Source organism: Aquarana catesbeiana, linkage group LG01 (genome assembly GCF_042186555.1).
Source record: "Aquarana catesbeiana isolate 2022-GZ linkage group LG01, ASM4218655v1, whole genome shotgun sequence".
Lineage (NCBI taxonomy): Eukaryota > Metazoa > Chordata > Amphibia > Anura > Ranidae > Aquarana > Aquarana catesbeiana.
Genome location: NC_133324.1, coordinates 239956823 through 239978864, shown reverse-complemented (window position 1 = coordinate 239978864; position 22042 = coordinate 239956823). Strand labels below are relative to the sequence as shown.

Sequence of the window (22042 nt, the reverse complement as noted above, 5' to 3'; positions counted from 1 at the left end):
ACAAAAGAAAACAGGGCTCCTGCGCTTATCAGTATATATGTACCCCTTTCCCCAACAGGGGAACATAAATATCTTCCTAGATATTCAAATTGTTAAAAGTGATAAAACCTCCTACTACAATAAATTTCAGTAAATATATTTGGTGCTCAATAAAATATAAACAAAAACAAATTTGTAGTGCTCTATATTGTGCAATTCAAACAATCAGTAACACACGTGTTGCTCAATACACAGTGCTCAAAAATAGTCTGTCTTTTAAACTGACCAATGTGTTAACTCCAAAACAAAACTTAGAGAAATCAATATCCCCAGAACAGTTTAAATCATATGTAACACCAGTGTAACCTCCTCAGTCTGCACTCACCAGATTCATAGAATCCTTAAATCAATAAATAGGTTAATATTTGCTTTTTGTTACATGTGATATCTTCCGCATCTCCTCTAGTCTACTCCTCAGCTGCAAACTGATATATCTCATAATACTGCTTACTAAAAATGTAAAAACCAAGTAAAATCTGTGTGTACCCTCACATTAAAGAGGGTTTTTCTTGGAATCATGAATTATAGCACTAACAATGTTACATTTAGTGGAAGTGAGGTATCAGGCCAGGCTCCTCCCAATGCACTTCAGCATCCAGGACATTGTCAGGACCTCTCCTGTTAACGTCCTGGATGAAGAACCGTGTTGAGCAGAGCCTGGGCCAATAGGTCACCTCCACTAATTAGAACGCACACTTGCATCCTGTATGCAGTAGCACGTGGAGCAGCACTCCTACTGAATGTTAGTGCTAACACCCGGGATGCCAAGAAGGACACTCTTTAATATAAGGGCACACATCGATTTTACATGTTTTTACAAACAGTATTATGCTCTATGGGCTTTCTTTGTCTCAATTATATATACAGCATCGCACAAAAGTGAGTACACCCCTCACGTTTTTGTAAATATTTTATTATATCTTTTCATGTGACAACACTGATGAAATGACACTTTGCTACAATGTAAAGTAGTGAGTGTACAGCTTGTATAACAGGGGAAATTTTCTATCGCCTCAAAATAACTCAACACACAGCCATTAATGTCTAAACCGCTGGCAACAAAAGTGAGCACACCCCAAGTGAAAATTTCCAAATTGGGCCAAAAGTGTCAATATTGTGTGTCCATTATTTTCCAGCACTGCCTTAGTCCTCTTGGTCATGGAGTTCATCAGAGCTTCACAGGTTGCTACTGTAGTCCTCTTCCACTCCTCCATGATGACATCACAGAGCTGGTGGATGTTAGAGACCTTGCGCTCATTCACCTTCCGTTTGAGGATGCCCCACAGATGCTCAATAGGGTTTAGGTCTGGAGACATGCGTGGCCAGTCCATCACCTTTACCCTCTGCTTCTTTAGCAAGGCAATGGTCATCTTGGAGATGTGTTTGGGGTCAATATGTTGGAATACTTCCCTGCGGCCCAGTGTCCGAAGGGAGGGGATCATGCTCTGCTTCAGTATTTCGCAGTACATGTTGGCTTTCATGGTTCCCTCAATGAACTGTAGCACTCGTATGTCTATTTCCCAAAGACAACCTCTGGATATGGCGCTGAGCATGTGCACTCAACTTCTTTGGTCGACCATGGCGAGGCCTGTTCTGAGTGGAACCTGTCTTGTTAAACCGCTGTATGGTCTTGGCAGCCATGCTGCAGCTCAGTTTCAGTGTCTCGGCAATCTTCTTATAGCCTAGGCCATCTTTATATAGAGCAACAATTATTTTTTTCAGATCCTCAGAGTTCTTTGCCATGAGGTCCCATGTTGAACTTCCAGTGACCAGTATGAGAGAGTGAGAGCGATAACACCAAATTTAACACACCTGCTCCCCGTTCACACCTGAGACCTTGTAACACTAATGAGTCACATGACACAGAGGAGGGAAAAATGGCTAATTGGGCCCAATTTGGCTATTTTCACTTAGGGGTGTACTCACTTTTCTTGCCAGTGGTTTAGACAATAATGGCTGTGTGTTATTTTGAGGGGACAGCAAATTTACACGGTTATACAAATTGTACACTCACTACTTTATATTGTAGCAAAGTGTCATTTCTTCAGTGTTGTCACATGAAAAGATATAATAAAATATTTACAAAAATGTGAGGGGTGTACTCACTTTTGTGAGATACTGTGTGTATGTATATATATATATATATATATATATATATATATATATATATATATATATATATATATATATATACATACATATATACACATACACTGGTTTGGAGTGAAGGAGTAGAATAGAGGGCAAGTCAGCACTAGGGAGGAGGTGCACTGTAGCACTTGCTCTTTGGGGATATTGATTTCTCAAAAGGGTTTTGTTATTAAAACGTCAATTTAAAAGCACCATGTATTGACTAAGCACTGTGTATGGATTGAGCAAAACTTTTTTTCGCTTGTTTGAATTGCACAATATGGAGCACTGAAAATACATTTTTGTTTATATTTTATTAAACATCGAATATATACACTGAAATGTATTGTAACAGGTTTTATTGCTTACATGTCCACTTTTTGGTTAATATATTTAGTCGTTAACAGTCCATTAAATCTGATTGTACAACCACTTTTACATATAGCAACAACTATGTAATGCAAGGGCCTGCCTGACTGGATACAAATTAATTGGATAGATAAGATAGGCCCTCATATTTCATAGTTTTGGTAAATCTAAAGTTGGTTGTAAAAAAGCTTGTATGGGCAGGCTGTAAGGTGTATGGTGACATCCATATATGAAATTAATCAAAATACACAGTTTTTAGTTTTCAATTAAATTTACTCACCTTTGGCTCTTTGAACTCCAGGTCTTCCCCATACTGGATGGAAAAGTCTATATGTTGGAGCACAATATTTATGCATTCTTCATCTGAGCGATCAAATGGTAAAAATCGAACCATGCTGTAATCATCGATCTAACAAACCAAACAGAGAGTCAATTGATGTGCAATACACAGCTTTCTACACTGTCAATTCAGACTGACAAACTTTCACCACAGTCATGCCATTATTTAGCAACGTTCGGCATTGGTTAGATTGTGAAACTGGAAGGTATACAACCCTCTCTGATTTCAGACATAACCACAGGATGCTTTGCTAACTAGCTTTCTTCTGTAAACCAAGGGTGTCACAAATTTTTAATATAAAGTGTGAAAATAGAAGTATAAAACGAATATCAGCATCTAAAAGCAAACACCTCCTGTTAAAGGGTAGTTACATTTGTTCTCCATGGCATGCAAGTACATAGCCACCCTCTCTTGCATGTTCTCGAGATGGACTAGGGACTGTGGACCATGGTACTTGTAGTGTGTACAGAGCGCAGGAGCTCACAGAGGATGTTACAAGGAGGCAGACAAACACAGTAAGAAACAATTTAACGAAAAATAGGATAAGAAGGCCATAAAGTAGTGGATGTGTATGGATTATTTTTTGGAGAATAAGGATATCGTTTAGTATCACTTAGGTAGTTATTGCTGGATCACACACCCATAGCTACATAGTAGGCGAGGTTGAAAAAAAAAAAAAAGACACAAGTCCAACCTATGTGTGTGATTATATTCAGTAATACCTTGTATATCCCTGTATGTTGTGGTCCTTCAGGCGCTTATCTAATAGTTTTTTGAAACTATAGATGCCCCCCGCTGAGACCACCGCCTGTGGCAGGGAATTCCACGTCCTTGCCACTCTTACAGTAAAGAACCCTCTACATAGTTTAAGGTTAAATCTCTTTTCTTCTAATTTTACTGAGTGGCCACGTGTCTTATTAAACTCCCTTCCACAAAAAAGTTTTATCCCTATTGTGGGGTCATCAGTACGGTATTTGTAAGTTTAAATCATATCCCCTCTCAAGCGTCTCTTCTCCAGAGAGAATAAGTTCAGTGCTCACAACCTTTCTTCATAACTAATATCCTCCAGACCCTTTATTAGCTTTGTTGCCCTTCTTTGTACTCGCTCCATTTCCAGTACATCCTTCCTGAGGACTGGTGCCCCGAACTGGACAGCATACTCCTGGTGAGGCCGGACCAGAGTCTTGTAGAGTGGGAGAATTATCGCTTTATCTCTGGAGTTAATCCCTTTTTTAACACATGCCAATACTCTGTTTGCTTTGTTAGCAGCAGCTTGGCATTGCATGCCATTGCTGAGCCTGTCATCTACTAGGACCCCCAGGTGCTTTTCCATCCTAGATTCCCCCATAGGTTCTCCCCCCAGTGAGTAGATCGCATTCATATTTTTGCCACCCAAATGCATTATTTTAACATTTTCTACATTAAACCTCATTTTCCATGTAGTTGCTCACCCCATTAATTTGTTCAGATCTTCTTGCAAGATTTCCACATCCTGCGGAGAAGTTATTGCCCTGCTTAGCTTAGTATCGTCCGCAAATACAGAGATTGAACTGTTTACCCCATCCTACAGGTTGTTTATGAACTAAATAAACAGGATTGGTCCCAGCACAAAACCATGGGGGACCCCACTACCCACCTCTGACCATTCAGAGTACTCCCCATTTATCACCACCCTCTGAACTCACCCTCGTAGCCAGTTTTCAATCCATGTACTCACCCTATGGTCCATGCCACTGGACTCTACTTTGTACAGTAAACATTTATGGGGAACTGTGTCAAATGCTTTTGCAAAATCCAGATACACCACGTCTACGGGCCCTTTTTAAATATTGGTGCTACATTGGCTTTTCTCCAGTCTGGCCATGAGGGTGCTTCCTGTGATGTGTCATGAGTATAAACTTTTGCAGCTTTGGTTACTGAAGCCCCCCCAATTCCCTTGTGAAGACTGAGGAGAAGAATAAGTTCAATACCTTCGCCATCTCCCCATCCTTTGTAACCAGATGTCCTTCCTCATTCTTTAGCTGGAGGGTAAACATTTCTAAGGAGTGTACAGGTGTCAGAGCTGAACACCCTTGTCAGTGTGTGTGTGTGTGTGTGTGTGTGTGTAACAGCAGTAACTAGTAATGTGATGTGCCTTGTACAAAAGTTAAAATGTTACTAAACCCAGGACCCTGCATTCACTATATCTGGTTTCCCACAGCACACAGAACATGGGAATGCAATCATTTTCGTAAATATAAACTGCTAACTACCTTTTGTCGTCAGCAGTATATAGCAGTCTTGTGACGTCTATCAGTGCCTGGTTAAAGCTTGTAGAAGGAGTTTAGATACTTCACTGGCTGTCCTATCAGGATCCAGGACACCTGACCCTGTCTGGACAGTGCTAAGCGCATGTGATCAGCACAGGGCCTCTCTCCCAAGAAAAAAAAAAAAGCTCTCGCAATACACACCAAACTGAGCATGCGCAGTCTGACTCCAGTAATTGTCTTATCTGGAGATGTTTTGGAGTCAATGGAAGAGTAGGATCTGTGCATACAGGATCAAACAGCCTTTTTACACAGTGCAGAGGATTAACCCCTTAGGTTCCACCATGGGTATAACAAGCATGCTTTACTCCATACACGGAATGATTTTACTGTTGTGGGTATATTAACACTTTAAGGATGCAATATATTTTTATACATATTAAAAAGTAAGAATATGTCCCCCCTCCCCATATAGTACATTTTGGGCAATAACTCACCAATCCACAAATTGCCTCTGTAAGCTTCTTGAATTTTTCACTTCTTAGTCTGTTGGTTGAATCTTCAATCATAGAATACATATCGGGGTCTAAAAATCTTATGTGAATAAAAGGAGAATGTAATTAAAAATAAAATAGGATGTAACAACATTTTCCAAAGGTAAGTGGTCAGAGGGGGGGAGAGCCCATTCCAGAGACAATGTCACCTTACCCTTCATGGGCAAGATGACATTGTTTCTTTAAGGAGTGAAGCACAGATATTTTTTTTTTAGGGTCTCAGATCCTGGAAAGCGCATCAGCTGCTCCACTGCTAAGAAATTTAGACATTAATAGTTCACAGTTTTTAAAAATCCTGTTTTTCAATTAGATCTTTGAACATGTGGTAAACTCACTTCTCAATCTCCTTTTTAGCTTTCTTGTTCAGTAAATCCATTTTAGTCATGAGGTTGCACTGTGGAATTTCCAAAGATATCATAGCACTTAAGGCGGCCATTACGCCAGAAATAAACTGAAAAGAAAAAAAAAATACAGGATCGGACCTTAGATGCTTATTGCAAAACCTCAACGCAAGTTCTGTTCATACTAATAAACATTTTCATATTGATATACAGTTATATTGGGAAACTAAAGAGTATGCAGTAAGTAAAACAATCTGAAAAAAAATTCATGGGTAATGAAAATTACAATGCAGACAGGAGATTGAGATGGCTTACTTGACAAATGGAAAGTTTTGCACTCGGTCATATTGAAAGGTGGCACATGGACAATGTAATTCCTTTACCTCAATTATCTTTTACCTGGGATTGATTGCATGAGTGTATTTATATGTATGTATAGAAGTTTAAAAAAAACATGCACAGTAATAATACAGCAATACAACATCATGGGAAATCCAGTATACTTAAAATGGATCTGACCTAGTCTTAAAAAAGTGCCTGTTATCAACAGTGTTGAAGTCCATGCACCGTGTACTGCTGCAGATCAGGTTCCCTTCTACCTGGACTCTTTACGATGTATTTTGAAGTGGAATAGTTGAACACATGGGCCCAAACACTAGAAGCCTTCTGGAAGGAAAGTTGTGAGAAAGAAAAGGCCTGTATAAAAGCCATCATGAGCAATATGGTCTATAGTAAGGCCCCACTCACACCTTTGCGTTACAGTGAACGTGTGTATAAACATGCATTTCTGCACGCATAACCAAGAACATGCGACTAGCAGAGAGGTGCTTTATAGCGCGAAAAACACATAAAAAAAAAACGCCAGGCTCACCTCACTGTCGAAAAGAGGTACAGGAGCTACTTTGCCATGTTTGCCACATGTAGGGCGGCCTATACAAATGATCAGGCTGACCTATGCTGTCGAGCAACAAATACACAAAAAAGTCATGCAGTTGGCAAAAGGGGCCTAAATGCAATAAGAAAAGTTACTTAGTGGTCAATACCCTGGAAAGAAATGCCTGCTCCCCTCCAACCGCCCCCCTCGTGACAGCAGGTTGGGGGGTCTTCTCCCCAAACCCGCTGTCAGAAATCAAAGAGTCCCACGTCATTCATTCACAGAGTTCTCAATGAACTATCAGGGTGCTGAGGAGTGCTCAAGGTAGTTCATTAATCTTCCTGTCATTCAGTAACTGCCTGCCCATATCAGAGGTACGGGAAGACAGCTACACAGACAATCTGCTGGAACCTGACATTACATTCATGATCTGCTAATCGCAGGTCTAATGCTTTACAGACATAAAAAATAATAAATAAATGCACATTTTTTTACCTGCTAATTTAGTGTAGCTTGTACCTAGAACAATGATTACATTTTTCTATTTGGTCATGCTTACGAAGGACTGAGAAGGGGCTACATTTAGGGGCACTGCTCACTGCCTCCTTTATCTAAACCAATATGGCCAGACAAGTCAGAATGCATCTTCTCAACACAGCTGAAACCTCTACTTAAGTGAACATGCTTGAATTCCACGAACAGCACCCGCATTCTACTGGCTCCTATACTAGACAGTACAGTTCTAGAACCTTACATGAATTTTTTCACCATTTATATATTGTATTTATCTCTGATTAGAAACCTTACCTTGAAAGATTCCACCATGAACTGAGAATCAACAAGGAAGACACCACAGACTCTAAACTCCCACTGCTGGAGCTGTTCTACCAGGTACTTCATAACCGGCAAGTGAGTGTACAGCTCAATCTGACCTAGGAGAACAAAAGTCAACTGTGAAGCAACTTGAACTAACTATATTATATAGTAGTGGTGGAGAACGAAAAAGATCATTTTATTTTATTATGATGGCATTTAATGCAACTCCAATAACAAGGAGCACATATTAAAGTCTCAAAAATATAACTATATAAATATAGTAGCTAAAGCCAAAACCTTTTTTCTTAGTTTTGGATCAGGTGGTTAGGGGACAAAACCTCTGTCAGATTTTATTACTGTTTGTGTTCACTTTTCAAAGATGTAGCCTATTTGTCCTGAGAACTAATGTCAGCGGGACTGAAATTGTGAAAAATGAAACATTTAGGGTTGTCACCAGAACAGCAATTTTCCAATGGCATAGGTTCTGGTGAAAACTGTCTAGGAGGGCAGTTCTCTCATTTTGGCGAGATTTCCTTTTGTGTCTGCAGGACAGAAGTTTTGGCTTTAGGTACACGTTAAATTATGCAAAGCAATGTTATTTTAAAAACAGTCATATGGCTTTGAAAAAACGTTCAAAATTTTAGAATTCGAACTGCATTCACAAGTAGGTGTGACATGCCATTGCATTTATGTGCAATGATGACCTAAGGGCAGATTTGATGGACCACATCAGACAGCAGAAACGTATTTTTTTTATAAAGGTGAAGTCGATCACAACTTTTGATGCTTACCTGGGCAGTCAAAAAGTATATAATCATCCTCAGTGTGCCCCAAACAACTCTCCAGCCAGTCAAAGTTATTGGCAAAATATTCCATACAATATACAAGTCCCCCATTAGGACCAAATCTGAGAGAGCTGTCTTCCATTACATCATCTACTTCTATTAGTTCCCGGATATCTGTAACAAAGAAAGAACCTAAAAGTCTAAAAACCAATACATTAGGGATTAAAAACATTTTTCATTCAAGCAACCAGTAGTTCATAGCATACTCATGAAGTGAATCCCCAGCCAAAACATTTTTATCTTTTAGTTTGAATAAAGTAAGGAGGGAACTGACTTCACTCCCTGTCCCAATAGCAGTTTTACCAAGACAGGAAGCGATAGTAAATCTCTCAAACAGGGACACAATGATAGGAACCAAGTAGAGTGGAGAAGGGTAAGAAACTCTGTTAGGCTTTGTTTTTTGTCAGCTCATCACAGCACAGGCTGTGACAGAAGTCACAGGAACAGGAAGTAAGGGAAAATCTCCCCAACAGGGACCAGATAGCAATAAAATCACTAGTCATACCTCCTCCTTACACGATCAAAAAAAAAAAAAGTTTTATTTTAAAAGCATGTTTAGCAACATCAAGCCTTTTGGAAGTCAAGTAAAACACTGTTATCCAGTGCTATTATGATACATGTAAATCTATAGGTACAGTATAAGCAAATATTACAAAGCAATAATAACCCATTGAAAGATTCTGCATACTTTTGATAAACTAGTGCTTAAAAGAAATGTTTCTTTTAAACAGTTAATACCAGTGTTTCCCAACCTTTATTCAGCCAAGATACCCTTAAAATTGTGCACACCCTTTAAATTACACACACGTGGGCCACCCAACATTAGAGGTGATTTATTCCTCCACCCTTGCACACTGGTGCTGACTAGGATGAGCGTGCTGTCCTCATCAACCAATGACATCACTGGTTGTTAGGATGCCAGTTGCTGGTCCACACTGTGTCCAAGGTTGTAATGCTGCTCAATTAAAACCTGTGGCTTTGTGTAACAAAAAGGCAGGCTTGATCCACTTGCTGGCTTGTTGACAATTTTTGGTCATTTGTAAACATTTTGCCAGGGCACCCTGAAGTACTCAGAAGGCCCCCTGGCTGAAAAAGGCTGGTCTACACCAGCGATGAACAATGCCAAAAATGCAGACTTCAGAAGCTTGGGAACACAGGCTCCAGCTGAGTGAAGTGAAATCTGCCAAAAAAATAAAGAGACACTTTTATTTGCCTAAATCCATGCCCAGATTTTCTAATCTAATGGCACAGCTGTTCAGATCTTGATATATGATACCTTTGATATTAGGAGGGCTGCTACAAATCAGCAGATCTTCTTAACCAGACTCTAAGGGTAATTTGTGGTGTTGACCTTATGTGAAAATGCTAGCCGCCTGGATGTTAGGTAGATGCACTGGCTTTAGTGCCTTTTAAATCACTGACCTGGAACAAATATGCAGGTTGGGAATTTTAGAAGAGACAGTTGTCTTGGTTAGTGACTCAAACTACTGAAGTGGATCAGCATGACAACCAGGAATCCAGCCTTTTAACACACAGAAAAAAGTTGTAGTTGTAAAACTATAAAGTTCTTTAGAAAAAAAAAAAAATTATATATCTATGTCTATGTATATTATCTCACAAAAGTGAGTACACTCCTCCACGTTTTTGTAAATATTTTATTATATCTTTTCATGTGACAACACTGATGAAATAACATTTTGCTACCATGTAAAGCAGTGAGTGTACAGCTTGTATATCAGTGTAAATTTGCTGTCCCCTCAAAATAATTCAGCACACAGCCATTAACGTCTAAACCAGGGGTCTTCAAACTACGGCCTTCCAGTTGTTCAGGAACTACAATTCCCATCATGCCTAGTCATGTCTGTGAATGTCAGAGTTTTACAATGCCTCATGGGATGTGTAGTTTGAAGATTCCTGGTTTAAACCGCTGTCAAAAGTGAGTACACCCCTAAGTGAAAATGTCCAAATTGGGCCCAAAGTGTCAATATTTTGTGTGGATTTATTATTTTCCAGCACTGCCTTAACCCTCTTGGACATGGCGTTCACAGGTTGCCACTGGAGTCCTCTTCCACTCCTCCATGACGACATCGCAGAGCTGTGGATGTTGGAGACCTTGCGCTCCTCCACCTTCCGTTGGAGGATGCCCCACAGATGCTCAATAGGGTTTAGGTCCGGAGACATGGTTGGCCAGTCCATCACCTTTACCCTCAGCTTCTTTGGCACAGCAGCGGTCGTCTTGGAGGTATGTTTGGGGTCATTATGTTGGAATACTGCCCCGCGGCCCAGTCTCTGATGGGAAGGGATCATGCTCTGCTTCAGTAGTCACAGTACATGTTGGCATTCCTGGTTCCCTCAATGAACTGTAGCTCTCCAGTGCCGGCAGCACACATGCAGCCCCAGACCACAACACTCCCACCACCATGCTTGACTGTAGACAAGACACACTTGTCTTTGTACTCCTCACCTGGTTGCTGCCACACACGCTTAACACCATCTGAACCAAATAAGTTTATCTTGGTCTCATCAGACCACAGGACATGGTTCAAGTAATCAATGTCCTTAGTCTGCTTGTCTTCAGCAAACTGTTTGCAAGCTTTCTTGTGCATCATCTTTAGAAGAGGCTTCCGTATCGGATGACAGCCATGCAGACCAATTTGATGCAATGTGCGGCGTATGGTCTGAGCAATGACAGGCAGACCCTCCACACCTTCAACCTCTGCAGCAATGCTGGCAGCACTCATACGTCTATTTCCCAAAGACAACCTCTGACTATGACGCTGAACACGTGCACTCAACCTCTTTGGTCGACCATGACGAGGCCTGTTCTGAGTGGAAGATGTCCTGTTAAACCGCTGTATGGTCTTGGCCACCATGCTGCAGCTCAGTTTCAGGGTCTCGACAATCTTCTTATAGCCTAGGCCATCTTTATGTAGAGCAACAATTCTTTTTTTCAGATCCTCAGAGAGTTCTTTGTCATGAGGTGCCATGTTGAACTTCCAGTGACCAGTATGAGAGAGTGAGAGCGATAACACCAAATTTAACACACTTGCTCCCATTCACACCTGAGACCTTGTAACATTAATGATTCACATGACACCGGGGAGGGAAAATGGCTAATTGGGCCCAATTTGGACATTTTTACTTAGGGGTGTACTCACTTTTGTTGCCAGCAGTTTAGACATTAATGGCTGTGTGTTGATTTTAAGGGGACAGCAAATTTACAGTTATACAAGCTGTACTTTACATCGTAGCAAATTGTCATTTCTTCAGTGTTGTTACATGAAAATATATAATAAAATAGTTACAAAAATGTGAGGGGTGTACTCGCTTTTGTGAGATACTGTACATATACTGTATAAATCATGTAACATGCTTAAAGCAGTATTAAACCCCCAAATCAAACATTTATTATAATGCAGTTTACCAAATGTTTAGATGTGAAGGCTGCATTCATTTTCTTTTCTTATTGAAAACCTTTATCCCAAAAGGAAAACGGTTATTGTAACCACTTATAAAGCATTAGCTAGAGTTTGGCTTCAATTTGTTAGTGCATCTTAACACACCCCCCCCACCCGGACTGACAATGCTGCTGTAGAAAGGTGTCCCCCATTTACCTGCCATAACAGGATAGTCAAAGTGTTCTGCTGCAGGATCCAAATTAACCACTTGAACAGAGCGATTCAGGGCCTCACAGTGCTGAACCATCGTAGAACAGTAGGTGCTCTAGAATGAAACATACATCACAGTCAGGTGATTACAAAAACAAAGTTGAATATACAGTATACAGTCAGGTCCATAAATATTGGGACATCGACACAATTCTAATCTTTTTGGCTCCATACACCACCACAATGGATTTGAAATGAAACAAAAAATGTGCTTTAATTGTAGACTTTCAGCTTTAATTTGAGGTCATTTACATCCAAATCAGGTGAACAGTGTAGGAATTATAACAGTTTGTATATGTGACTCCCACTTTTTAAGGGACCAAATGTAATGGGACAGATTAACCACTTGCCGACCGCCTAACGCAGATATACTGCAGCAGAATGGCACGGGGAGGCAAAATCACGTACCTGTACCCCTCCAGTGCCCGAGGCGGTCGGCATCGTTAGGGGAGTGATCCAGGCTGAGGGGGAGACCACTCATTCGTGGCCACCCCCTTGCGGTCGCTCCCAACGAATGAGAATCTTCCTCTGCTGCTGTATAGTAAACAGCGGCAGAGGAAGTGATGTCATCGCTCCTCGGCTCGGTATTTTCCGTTCCGGCACCGAGGAGAGAAGACATCTGAGTAAGTGCACAACACACACACTTACAGTAAAACACACCAGGTACACTTTACACCCCCCAATCACCCCCCCCCCCCCCCGTCACAGTGACACCAAGCAATTTTTTTTTTTCTGATTACTGCATTGGTGTCAGTTTGTGACAGTTATAAGTGTTAGGGCAGTTAGGATTAGCCCCCTTTAGGTCTAGGGTACCCCCCTAAGTTTTACCCCCTTGATCACCCCCCGTCGCCAGTGTCACTAAGCAATGGTTTTTCTGATCGCTGTATTAGTGTCACTGGTGACGCTAGTTAGGGACTTAAATATATAGGTTCGCCGTCAGCGTTTTATAGCGTCAGGGACCCCCATATACTATCTAATAAAGGTTTTAACCCCTTGATTGCCCCCTAGTTAGCCCTTTCACCAGAGATCACCGTATAACTGTTACGGGTGACGCTGGTTAGTTAGTTTATTTTTTATAGTGTCAGGGCACCCGCCGTTTATTACCTAATAAAGGTTTAGCCCCCTGATCGCCCGGCAGTGATATAACTTAGGTTTAAGGGTCAGATAGGGTCTGCGTCGCCCCAGGCGTCAGGTTAGCGCCAGAATCGCTAACACCCACGCACGCAGCATACACCTCCCTTAGTGGTATAGTATCTGAACGGATCAATATCTGATCCGATCAGATCTATACTAGCGTCCCGGGCAGTTTAGGGTTCCCAAAAACGCAGTGTTAGCAGGATCAGCCCAGATACCTGCTAGCACCTGCGTTTTGCCCCTCCGCCCAGCCCAGCCCACCCAAGTGCAGTATCGATCAATCACTGTCACTTACAAAACACTTAACTGCAGCGTTCACAGAGTCAGGCCTGATCCCTGCGATCGCTAACAGTTTTTTTGGTAGCGTTTTGGTGAACTGGCAAGCACCAGCGGCCTAGTACACCCCGGTCGTAGTCAAACCAGCACTGCAGTAATACTTGGTGACGTGGCGAGTCCCATAAGAGCAGTTCAAGCTGGTAAGGTGGCAAGCACAAGTAGTGTTCCGCTGCCACCAAGAAGACAGACACAGCCCCGTCGTGCCCATAGTGCCCTTCTTGCTGCATTCGCCAATCCTAATTGGGAACCCACCACTTCTGCAGCACCCGTACTTCCCCCATTCACATCCCCAACCAAATGCAGTCAGCTGCATGAGAGGCATTTTCTTTATGTCCTCCCGAGTACCCCTACCCAACGAGCCCCCCAAAAAAGATGTCGTGTCTGCAGCAAGCGCGGATATAGGCGTGACACCCGCTATTATTGTCCCTCCTGTCCTGACAATCCTGGTCTTTGCATTGGTGAATGTTTTGAACGCTACCATACACTAGTTGAGTATTAGCGTAGGGTACAGCACTGCACAGACTAGGCACACTTTCACAGGGTCTCCCAAGATGCCATCGCATTTTGAGAGACCCGAACCTGGAACCGGTTACAGCTATAAAAGTTACAAAAAAAGTGTAAAAAAAAAAAATATATATATATAAAATAAACAAAAATAGTTGTCATTTTATTGTTCTCTCTCTCTCTATTGTTCTGCTCTTTTTTACTGTATTCTATTCTGCAATGTTTTATTGTTATTATGTTTTATCACGTTTGCTTTTCAGGTATGCAATTTTTCATACTTTACTGTTTACTGTGTTTTATTGTTAACCATTTTTTTGTCTTCAGGCCATTCAGCTGCAGCGCGGATTTATTTATCTTGACAGCAACAGCATTTGCTCCCACGATATATAAAGCCGTGACTCCATCGGAGGTGATATATGCCGAAGCATGGGTCAGCAGGGGCGGAGCAGCGATTTGCTCCTAACTTTTGGGGGCGGATGCCCCCATGCTTCAGCATATATAAATGGTGCATGTATGCCCATCATTAGAAGTGGGTGGATGACGGGAGGTATTCTAATGGTGGGCATACCCACTAGGGGTGCAACGGATCGTCACCGATCCGTGATCCGAACGGGCCAGGCTGTTCGGATCGGCACACCCGCGATCCACGGAGCGCTCCGCGGCCTGGGGTTTTAGGAAAGGCCGCGGCTTCGGCCTACCTCCGGAGCCGCGGCCATCTTGGTACACCCGGCGGCGCTCAGCTGCGTGCTGACGTCATCACCCCGCCCTCAACTCGTGGGTCTGGCGGCTGGGGCTTCTCTTAACACTGTCAGACTAACAGCACTGTAATGTATACAGTGCGGGGGGACATGTGGCTGTATTACAGTGGAGGGGGGGGCTTGTGGCTGTATTACGGGGGGGGGGGGCGTGTGGCTGTATTACAGTGGAGGGGGGGGCGTGTGGCTGTATTACAATGGGGGGGGGCGTGTGGCTGTATTACAGTGGGGGGGACATGTGGATGTATTACAGTGGGGGGGGGGACATGTGGATGTATTACAGTGGGGGGGGGGGGGGACATGTGGATGTATTACAGTGGGGGGACGTGTGGATGTATTACAGTGGGGGGGACATGTGGATGTATTACAGTGGGGGGGACATGTGGATGTATTACAGTGGGGGGGGGGGGGGGGGGGGAACATGTGGATGTATTACAGTGGGGGAGATGTGGATATATTACAGTGGGGGTGATGTGGAGATATTTTTTTTTTTGTTGATCCGAAAATGATCCGATCCGTGACTCTGATCCGAGGAACGATCCGAACCGTGAGTTTTTTGATCCGTTGCACCCCTAATACCCACCGATCAATCTCTTTTTCGTTCAACCCACAGGCTGCATGGAAAAAAAAAAAAAAAAAAGGATTACAATATATGCCCAACAAGGACCAGCAACGTACTGGTATGTTGCTGGACTTTGAGGGTTATACCAGAATGATGCCTGCAGGTTTAGGTATCATCTTGGTATCATTCTTTTCAGCCAGCGGTCGGCTTTCATGTAAAAGCAATCCTAGCGGCTAATTCCCTCCCACTGCTTGTAAAAGCAGTCTAGAGGCTAATGTCCCCCCCCCCTCCCATCTTCCATGTTTTTCTCTGGCTCTCCTGTCCCAACAGGGAACCTGAGAATGCAGCCGGTGATTCCGCCAGCTGATCATAGAGCTGATCAGAGACCAGAATGACTCCAATCATCTCTATGGCCTAAGAAACCGGAAGCTACGAGCATTTCATGACTTAGATTTCGCCGGATGTAAACAGCGCAATTGGGAAAGCATTTTATCACACTGATCTTGGTGTGGTCAGATGCTTTGAGGGCAGAGGAGAGATCTAGGGTCTAATAGACCCCATTTTTTCAAAAAAAAAAAAAAAAAAAAAAAGAAGAAGAGTACCTGTCACTACCTATTGCTATCATAGGGGATATTTACATTCCCTGACATAACAACAATAAAAATGATTTAAAAAAAAAAAAATGAATGGAAAAGTTTAAAAATAAGATAAAAAAGAAAAAAAAAAAAAACTCTGTCCCCCCCTGCTCTCGCGCAAAGGCGAACGCAAGCGTTGGTCTGGCGTCAAATGTAAACAGCAATTGCACCATGCATGTGAGGTATCACCACGAAGGTCAGATTGAGGGCAGTAATTTTAGCAGTAGACCTCCTCTGTAAATCTAAAGTGGTAACCTGTAAAGGCTTTTAAAGATGTAAGTAGCTTGTTGCCACTGCACGTTTGTGCGCAATTTTAAAGCAGGTCATGTTTGGTATCCATGTACTCGGCCTAAGATCATCTTTTTTATTACATCAAACATTTGGGCAATATAGTGTTTTAGTGCATTAAAATTAAAAAAAGTGTGTTTTTTCCCCAAAAAATGCGTTTGAAAAATTGCTGCGCAAATACTGTGTGAAAAAAAAAATGAAACACCCACCATTTTAATCTGTAGGGCCTTTGCTTTAAAAAAATATATGTTTGGGGGTTCAAAGTAATTTTCTTGCAAAAAAAAATTATTTTTTCATGTAAACAAATAGTGTCAGAAAGGGCTTTGTCTTCAAGTGGTTAGAAGAGTGGGTGATGTGTGACATAAGCTTCTAAATGTTGTGCATAAAATGCCAGGACAGTTCAAACCCCCCCCAAATTACCCCATTTTGGAAAGTAGACACCCCAAGCTATTTGCTGAGAGGCATGTCGAGTTTATGGAATATTTTATATTGTGACACAAGTTGCAGAAAAAAGAAAATTTTTTTTTTTTGCACAAAGTTGTCACTACATGATATATTGCTCAAACATGCCATGGGAATATGTGAAATTACACCACAAAATACATTCTGTTGCTTCTCCTGAGTACGGGGATACCACATGTGGGAGACTTTTTGGGAGCCTAGCCGCATACAGGACCCCAAAAACCAATCACCGCCTTCAGGGTTTCTAAGGGTGTAAATTTTTGATTTCACTCCTCACTGCCTATCACAGTTTCGGAGGCCATGGAATGCCCAGATGGCACAACCCCCCCCCCCCCACACCAAATGACCCCATTTTGGAAAGTAGACACCCCAAGCTATTTGCTGAGAGGTATGGTGAGTATTTTGCAGACCTTGCTTTTTGTCACAAAGTTTTGAAAATTGAAAAAAGAAAAAAAAAAAATTTTTTTCTTTTCTTTCTTCATTTTCAAAAACAAATGAGACCTGCAAAATACTCACCATGCCTCTCAGCAAATAGCTTGGGGTGTCTACTTTCCAAAATGGGGTCATTTGGGGGGGGGATTTGTGCCATCTGGGCATTTTATGGCCTTCGAAACTGTGATAGGTAGTGAAGAGTAAATCAAAAACTTACACCCTTAGAAATCCTGAAGGCGGTGATTGGTTTTCGGGGCCCCGTACCTGCGTAGGCTCTCAAAAAGTCCCACACATGTGGTATCCCCATACTCAGGAGAAGCATCAGAATGTATTTTGGGGTGTAATTCCACCTATGCCCATGGCATGTTTGAGCAATATATCATTTAGTGACAACTTTGTGCAAAAAAAAAAAAAAAGTTTGTCATTTTCCCGCAACTTGTGGCAAAATATAAAATATTCCATGGACTCAACATGCCTCTCAGCAAATACCTTGGGGTGTCTACTTTCCAAAATGGGGTCATTGGGGGGGGGGTTTGAACTGTCCTGGCATTTTATGGCCTTCAAAACTGTGATAGGTAGTGAGGAGTGAAATAAAAAATTTATGCCCTTAGAAATCCTGAAGGCGGTGATTGGTTTTCGGGGCCCCGTACGCGGCTAGGCTCCCAAAAAAGTCCCACACATGTGGTATCCCCATACTCAGGAGAAGCAGCTAAATGTATTTTGGGGTGCAATTCCACATATGCCCATGGCCTTTGTGAGCAATATATCATTTAGTGACAACTTTTTGTAAATTTTTTTTTTTTTGTCATTATTCAATCACTTGGGACAAAAAAAATAAATATTCAATGGGCTCAACATGCCTCTCAGCAATTTCCTTGGGGTGTCTACTTTCCAAAATGGGGTCATTTGGGGGGGTTTGTACTGCCCTGCCATTTTAGCACCTCAAGAAATGAGATAGGCAGTCAAACTAAAAGCTGTGTAAATTCCAGAAAATGTACCCTAGTTTGTAGACGCTATAACTTTTGCTCAAACCAATAAATATATGCTTATGACATTTTTTTACCAAAGACACGTGGCTGAATACATTTTGGCCTAAATGTATGACTAAAATTGAGTTTATTGTATTTTTTTTAAAAACAAAGAGTAGAAAATATCATTTTTTTTCAAAATTTTCGGTCTTTTTACGTTTATAGCACAAAAAATAAAAATCGCAGAGGTGATCAAATACCATCAAAAGAAAGCTCTATTTGTGGGAACAAAAGGATGCAAATTTCGTTTGGGTACAGCATTGCATGACCGCTCTGGTCAGGAAGAGGGTAAATCCTTCCGGCGCTGAAGTGGTTAACAATCATCCAAACGTTCACTTTTAATACTTGGTTGCAAATCCTTTGCAGCCAATTACAGCCTGAAGTCTGGAACGCATAGACATCACCAGACACTGGGTTTCATCCCTGGTGATGCTCTGCCAGGCCTCTACTGCAACTGTCTTCAGTTCCTGCTTGTTCTTGGGGCATTTTCCCTTCAGTTTTGTCTTCAGCAAGTGAAATGCATGCTCAATCGAATTCAGGTCAGGTGATTGACTTGACCATTGCATAACATTTCACTTCTTTCCCTTAAAAAACTCTTTGGTTGCTTTCGCAGTATGCTTCGGGTCATTGTCCATCTGCACTGTGAAGCGCTGTCCAATGAGTTCTGAAGCATTTTGCTGAATATGAGCAGATATTTCCCGAAACACTTCAGAATTCAGAATTCATCCTGCTGCTTTTGTCAGCAGTCACATCATCAATAAATACAAGAGAACCAGTTCCATTGGCAGCCATACATGCCCACGCCATGACACTACCACCACCATGCTTCACTGATGAGGTGGTATGCTTTGGATCATGAGCAGTTCCTTTCCTTCTCCATACTCTTCTCTTCCCATCATTCTGGTACAAGTTGATCTTGGTCTCATCCATCCATTGGATGTAGTTCTAGAACTGAGAAGGCTTTTTTAGATGTTATTTGGCATACTCTAATCTGGTCTTCCTGATTTTGAGGCTCACCAATGTTTTACGTCTTGTGGTGAACCCTCTGTATTCACTCTGGTGAAGTCTTCTCTTGATTGTTGACTTTGACACACATACACCTACCTCCTGGAGAGTGTTCTTGATCTGGCCAACTGTTGTGAAGGGCGTTTTCTTCACCAGGGAAAGAATTCTTCGGTCATTCACCACAGTTGTTTTCCGTGGTCTTCCGGGTCTTTTGGTGTTGTTGAGCTCACCGGTGCGTTCTTTCTTTTTAAGGATGTTCCAAACAGTTGATTTGGCCACACCTAATGTTTTTGCTATCTCTCTGATGGGTTTGTTTTGTTTTTTCAGTCTAATGATGGCTTGCTTCACTGATAGTGACAGCTCTTTGGATCTCATATTGAGAGTTGACAGCAACAGATTCCAAATGCAAATAGCACACTTGAAATGAACTCTGGACCTTTTGCTGCACTGATAGGTGGCACTGGTGGGCAGCATTGATAGCCAGCATTGACTGGCATAGCTAATGTGCACTGATTGGTGGCACTTGTGGGCGGATTCGTCGCGAGATCACCGTTATCTGCGGCGGGAGAGAGGCCCCCCTCCCGCCGCTCTCCCGCCACTTACCCAAGCAGTCGGCAGTGGCGGAGGCGATCGGGTCCTATCCAAGGCTGGGTATGTATACGAGTGAGGCTAAGGTGGCCCCCACCCGTCTCCATACCATAGCAGTGTGGAAGCGACGTCAAAACGTCACTTCCGCCCACACGTCTTAAAGGCACATTTTTTTGTTGTCATTTTTTTCAAATGACAATTTTTTTTTTCTTTTATTGCATTTAAGTCCAAATATGAAATTGGAGGACTTTTTGACCTCAGATCTCATATTTAAGAGGACCTGTAATGCTTTTTTCTATTACAAGGGATGATACATTTTCCAAAAAAAGTGCGCTTGTAAGACCGCTGCGCAAATACGGTGTGACAAAAAGTATTGCAATGACCACCATTTTATTCTCTATGGTGTTAGAAAAAAAAGTGTATAATGTTTGGGGGTTCTAAGTAATTTTCTAGCAAAAAAAGTAAACACCGAGTCTGAAAAAGAGGCTTGGTCTTTAAGTGGTTAAAGAGCCGCGCACGCGGCTCTTTACAGAGATCAGGGTCACGTTGTGTCGTAGCAACACAGCGCGACCTGCCGCGGCTTACGCCCCCTTGAGAGCGGTCTTTACAGTATGAGAGCCGCATCATCCCACCGTCATTTGACAGTGGGCGGGCAGCAACTAGTTAAAGTGGTGTTCCAGCCGAAATTATACTTTTTAAATAAAAATACCCCTATAATACACAAGCTTAATGTATTCTAGTAAAGTTAGTCTGTAAACTAAGGTCTGCTTTGTTAGTTTATAGCAGTAGTTTGTTATTTTATAAACTTACAGCAGGCTGTGGCCATCTTAAGTGTGGGCATCTGAAGCCAGACTGTATTTCTTCCTGGATCTCATCCTTGCAGATCTCGCACATGCTCAGTGCAGCACAAGCAGTGTAATAGGTTTCAGGTCAGATTTCCATAGCAACGGCAGTGTCAGAGGAAGTTGCCGCCCCTTCCCAGAAGGCATTGCAAACAGGAAATGATGCGATTAGCCACGGGCAGGGAGGAGGAAGTGAAAAATGAATACAGCAGATATACAGTAGGTGCTGAGAAAAAAAATTAAAAAATATCCAATTTGTTTACAGTGCACAGTTTAGTGAGGGATGCTGAAGAGTTGTAAAAGTGGGTGGAACTCCACTTTAAAGAGGAATCGTTTTCATTAGCTTTTGTTGCACTAGAAAGGTGCGTTTTAAAGCAGAAAAAGCACACCCGTGTAAAAGGGCCCTTATTTCTTCACCCCTTAGACATAGGCCAATTTCACAAAAGTGTGCTTTTTTTTGTGCTAAAGCGCACCTTTCTAGGATGACAAAAGCGCAACCTTTAAATCCCATGTAACTGTTCATCACTGCGCTGCGTTTTGAAAAATGGCCCCGCATGCTGCAGTTTTTTCAAAGCGGCCCTGCCATTGTAAGTCAATGGGAATGCATCAAAAGCGCACCACGTCTGCGTTTTTTTTGTGTGTCCTTTGAGTCCGTGTTTCACAGGTGCATGCTGGGAGTCAGGAAACCAGAAAGTGCACAAAAAAAAAAAAAACGCACTGCAAGCACGTTATTAGCCACTTACCGACCACTGCACGACTATATACATCCTGACTTTGAAGAGGGATATCTCGGTAATGGCAGCAGCTGCTGCCACAACCGAGGTATCCATCTCTTCAGGCGGCGGTTCGGTTAACGATAATGGTGGTCTCTGCAGCGGATTGACTGTGAGATCACCGTTGGCTGCGGGAGAAAGGCCCCCCCACCGGCCGCCACTTACCAGAGCCGTCCGCAGCGGTGGAGATGATCGGGTCCTATCCGTGGCTGGGTATGGAGACGAGTGAGGCTAAGATGGCCCCCACCCGTCTTCATACCATAGCAGGGAGGAAGCGACGTCAAAACCTCAACCTTCCGCCCATACGTCTTAAAAGGCACATTTTTCTGTTGTCATTTTTTTCAAATAACATTTTTTTTTTTTCTTTTATTGTAAATATGATATCTGAGGTCTTTTTGACCCCAGACCTCGTATTTAAGAGGTCTTGTCATGCTTTTTTCATTCCTTGTAATAGGAATAAAAGTGACCCTTTTTTT

The 22042-nt window shown here is 42.3% G+C and overlaps 1 protein-coding gene across 1 annotated transcript in view; it reads right to left on the bottom strand.

Annotated features, from left to right (window-relative positions):
• The window catches only part of GPN3 (GPN-loop GTPase 3), a 31770-nt gene that overhangs the window by 8572 nt on the left and 1156 nt on the right, over window positions 1–22042 (bottom strand). Inside the window, exons 2-7 of the mRNA XM_073626395.1 lie at window positions 12169–12277; window positions 8501–8668; window positions 7701–7825; window positions 6014–6129; window positions 5622–5718; window positions 2819–2947 (exon numbers count right to left, since the gene is read on the bottom strand). Coding sequence (XP_073482496.1) covers window positions 2819–2947; window positions 5622–5718; window positions 6014–6129; window positions 7701–7825; window positions 8501–8668; window positions 12169–12277 — 744 coding nt within the window. The remainder of the gene's footprint in view (window positions 1–2818; window positions 2948–5621; window positions 5719–6013; window positions 6130–7700; window positions 7826–8500; window positions 8669–12168; window positions 12278–22042) is intronic.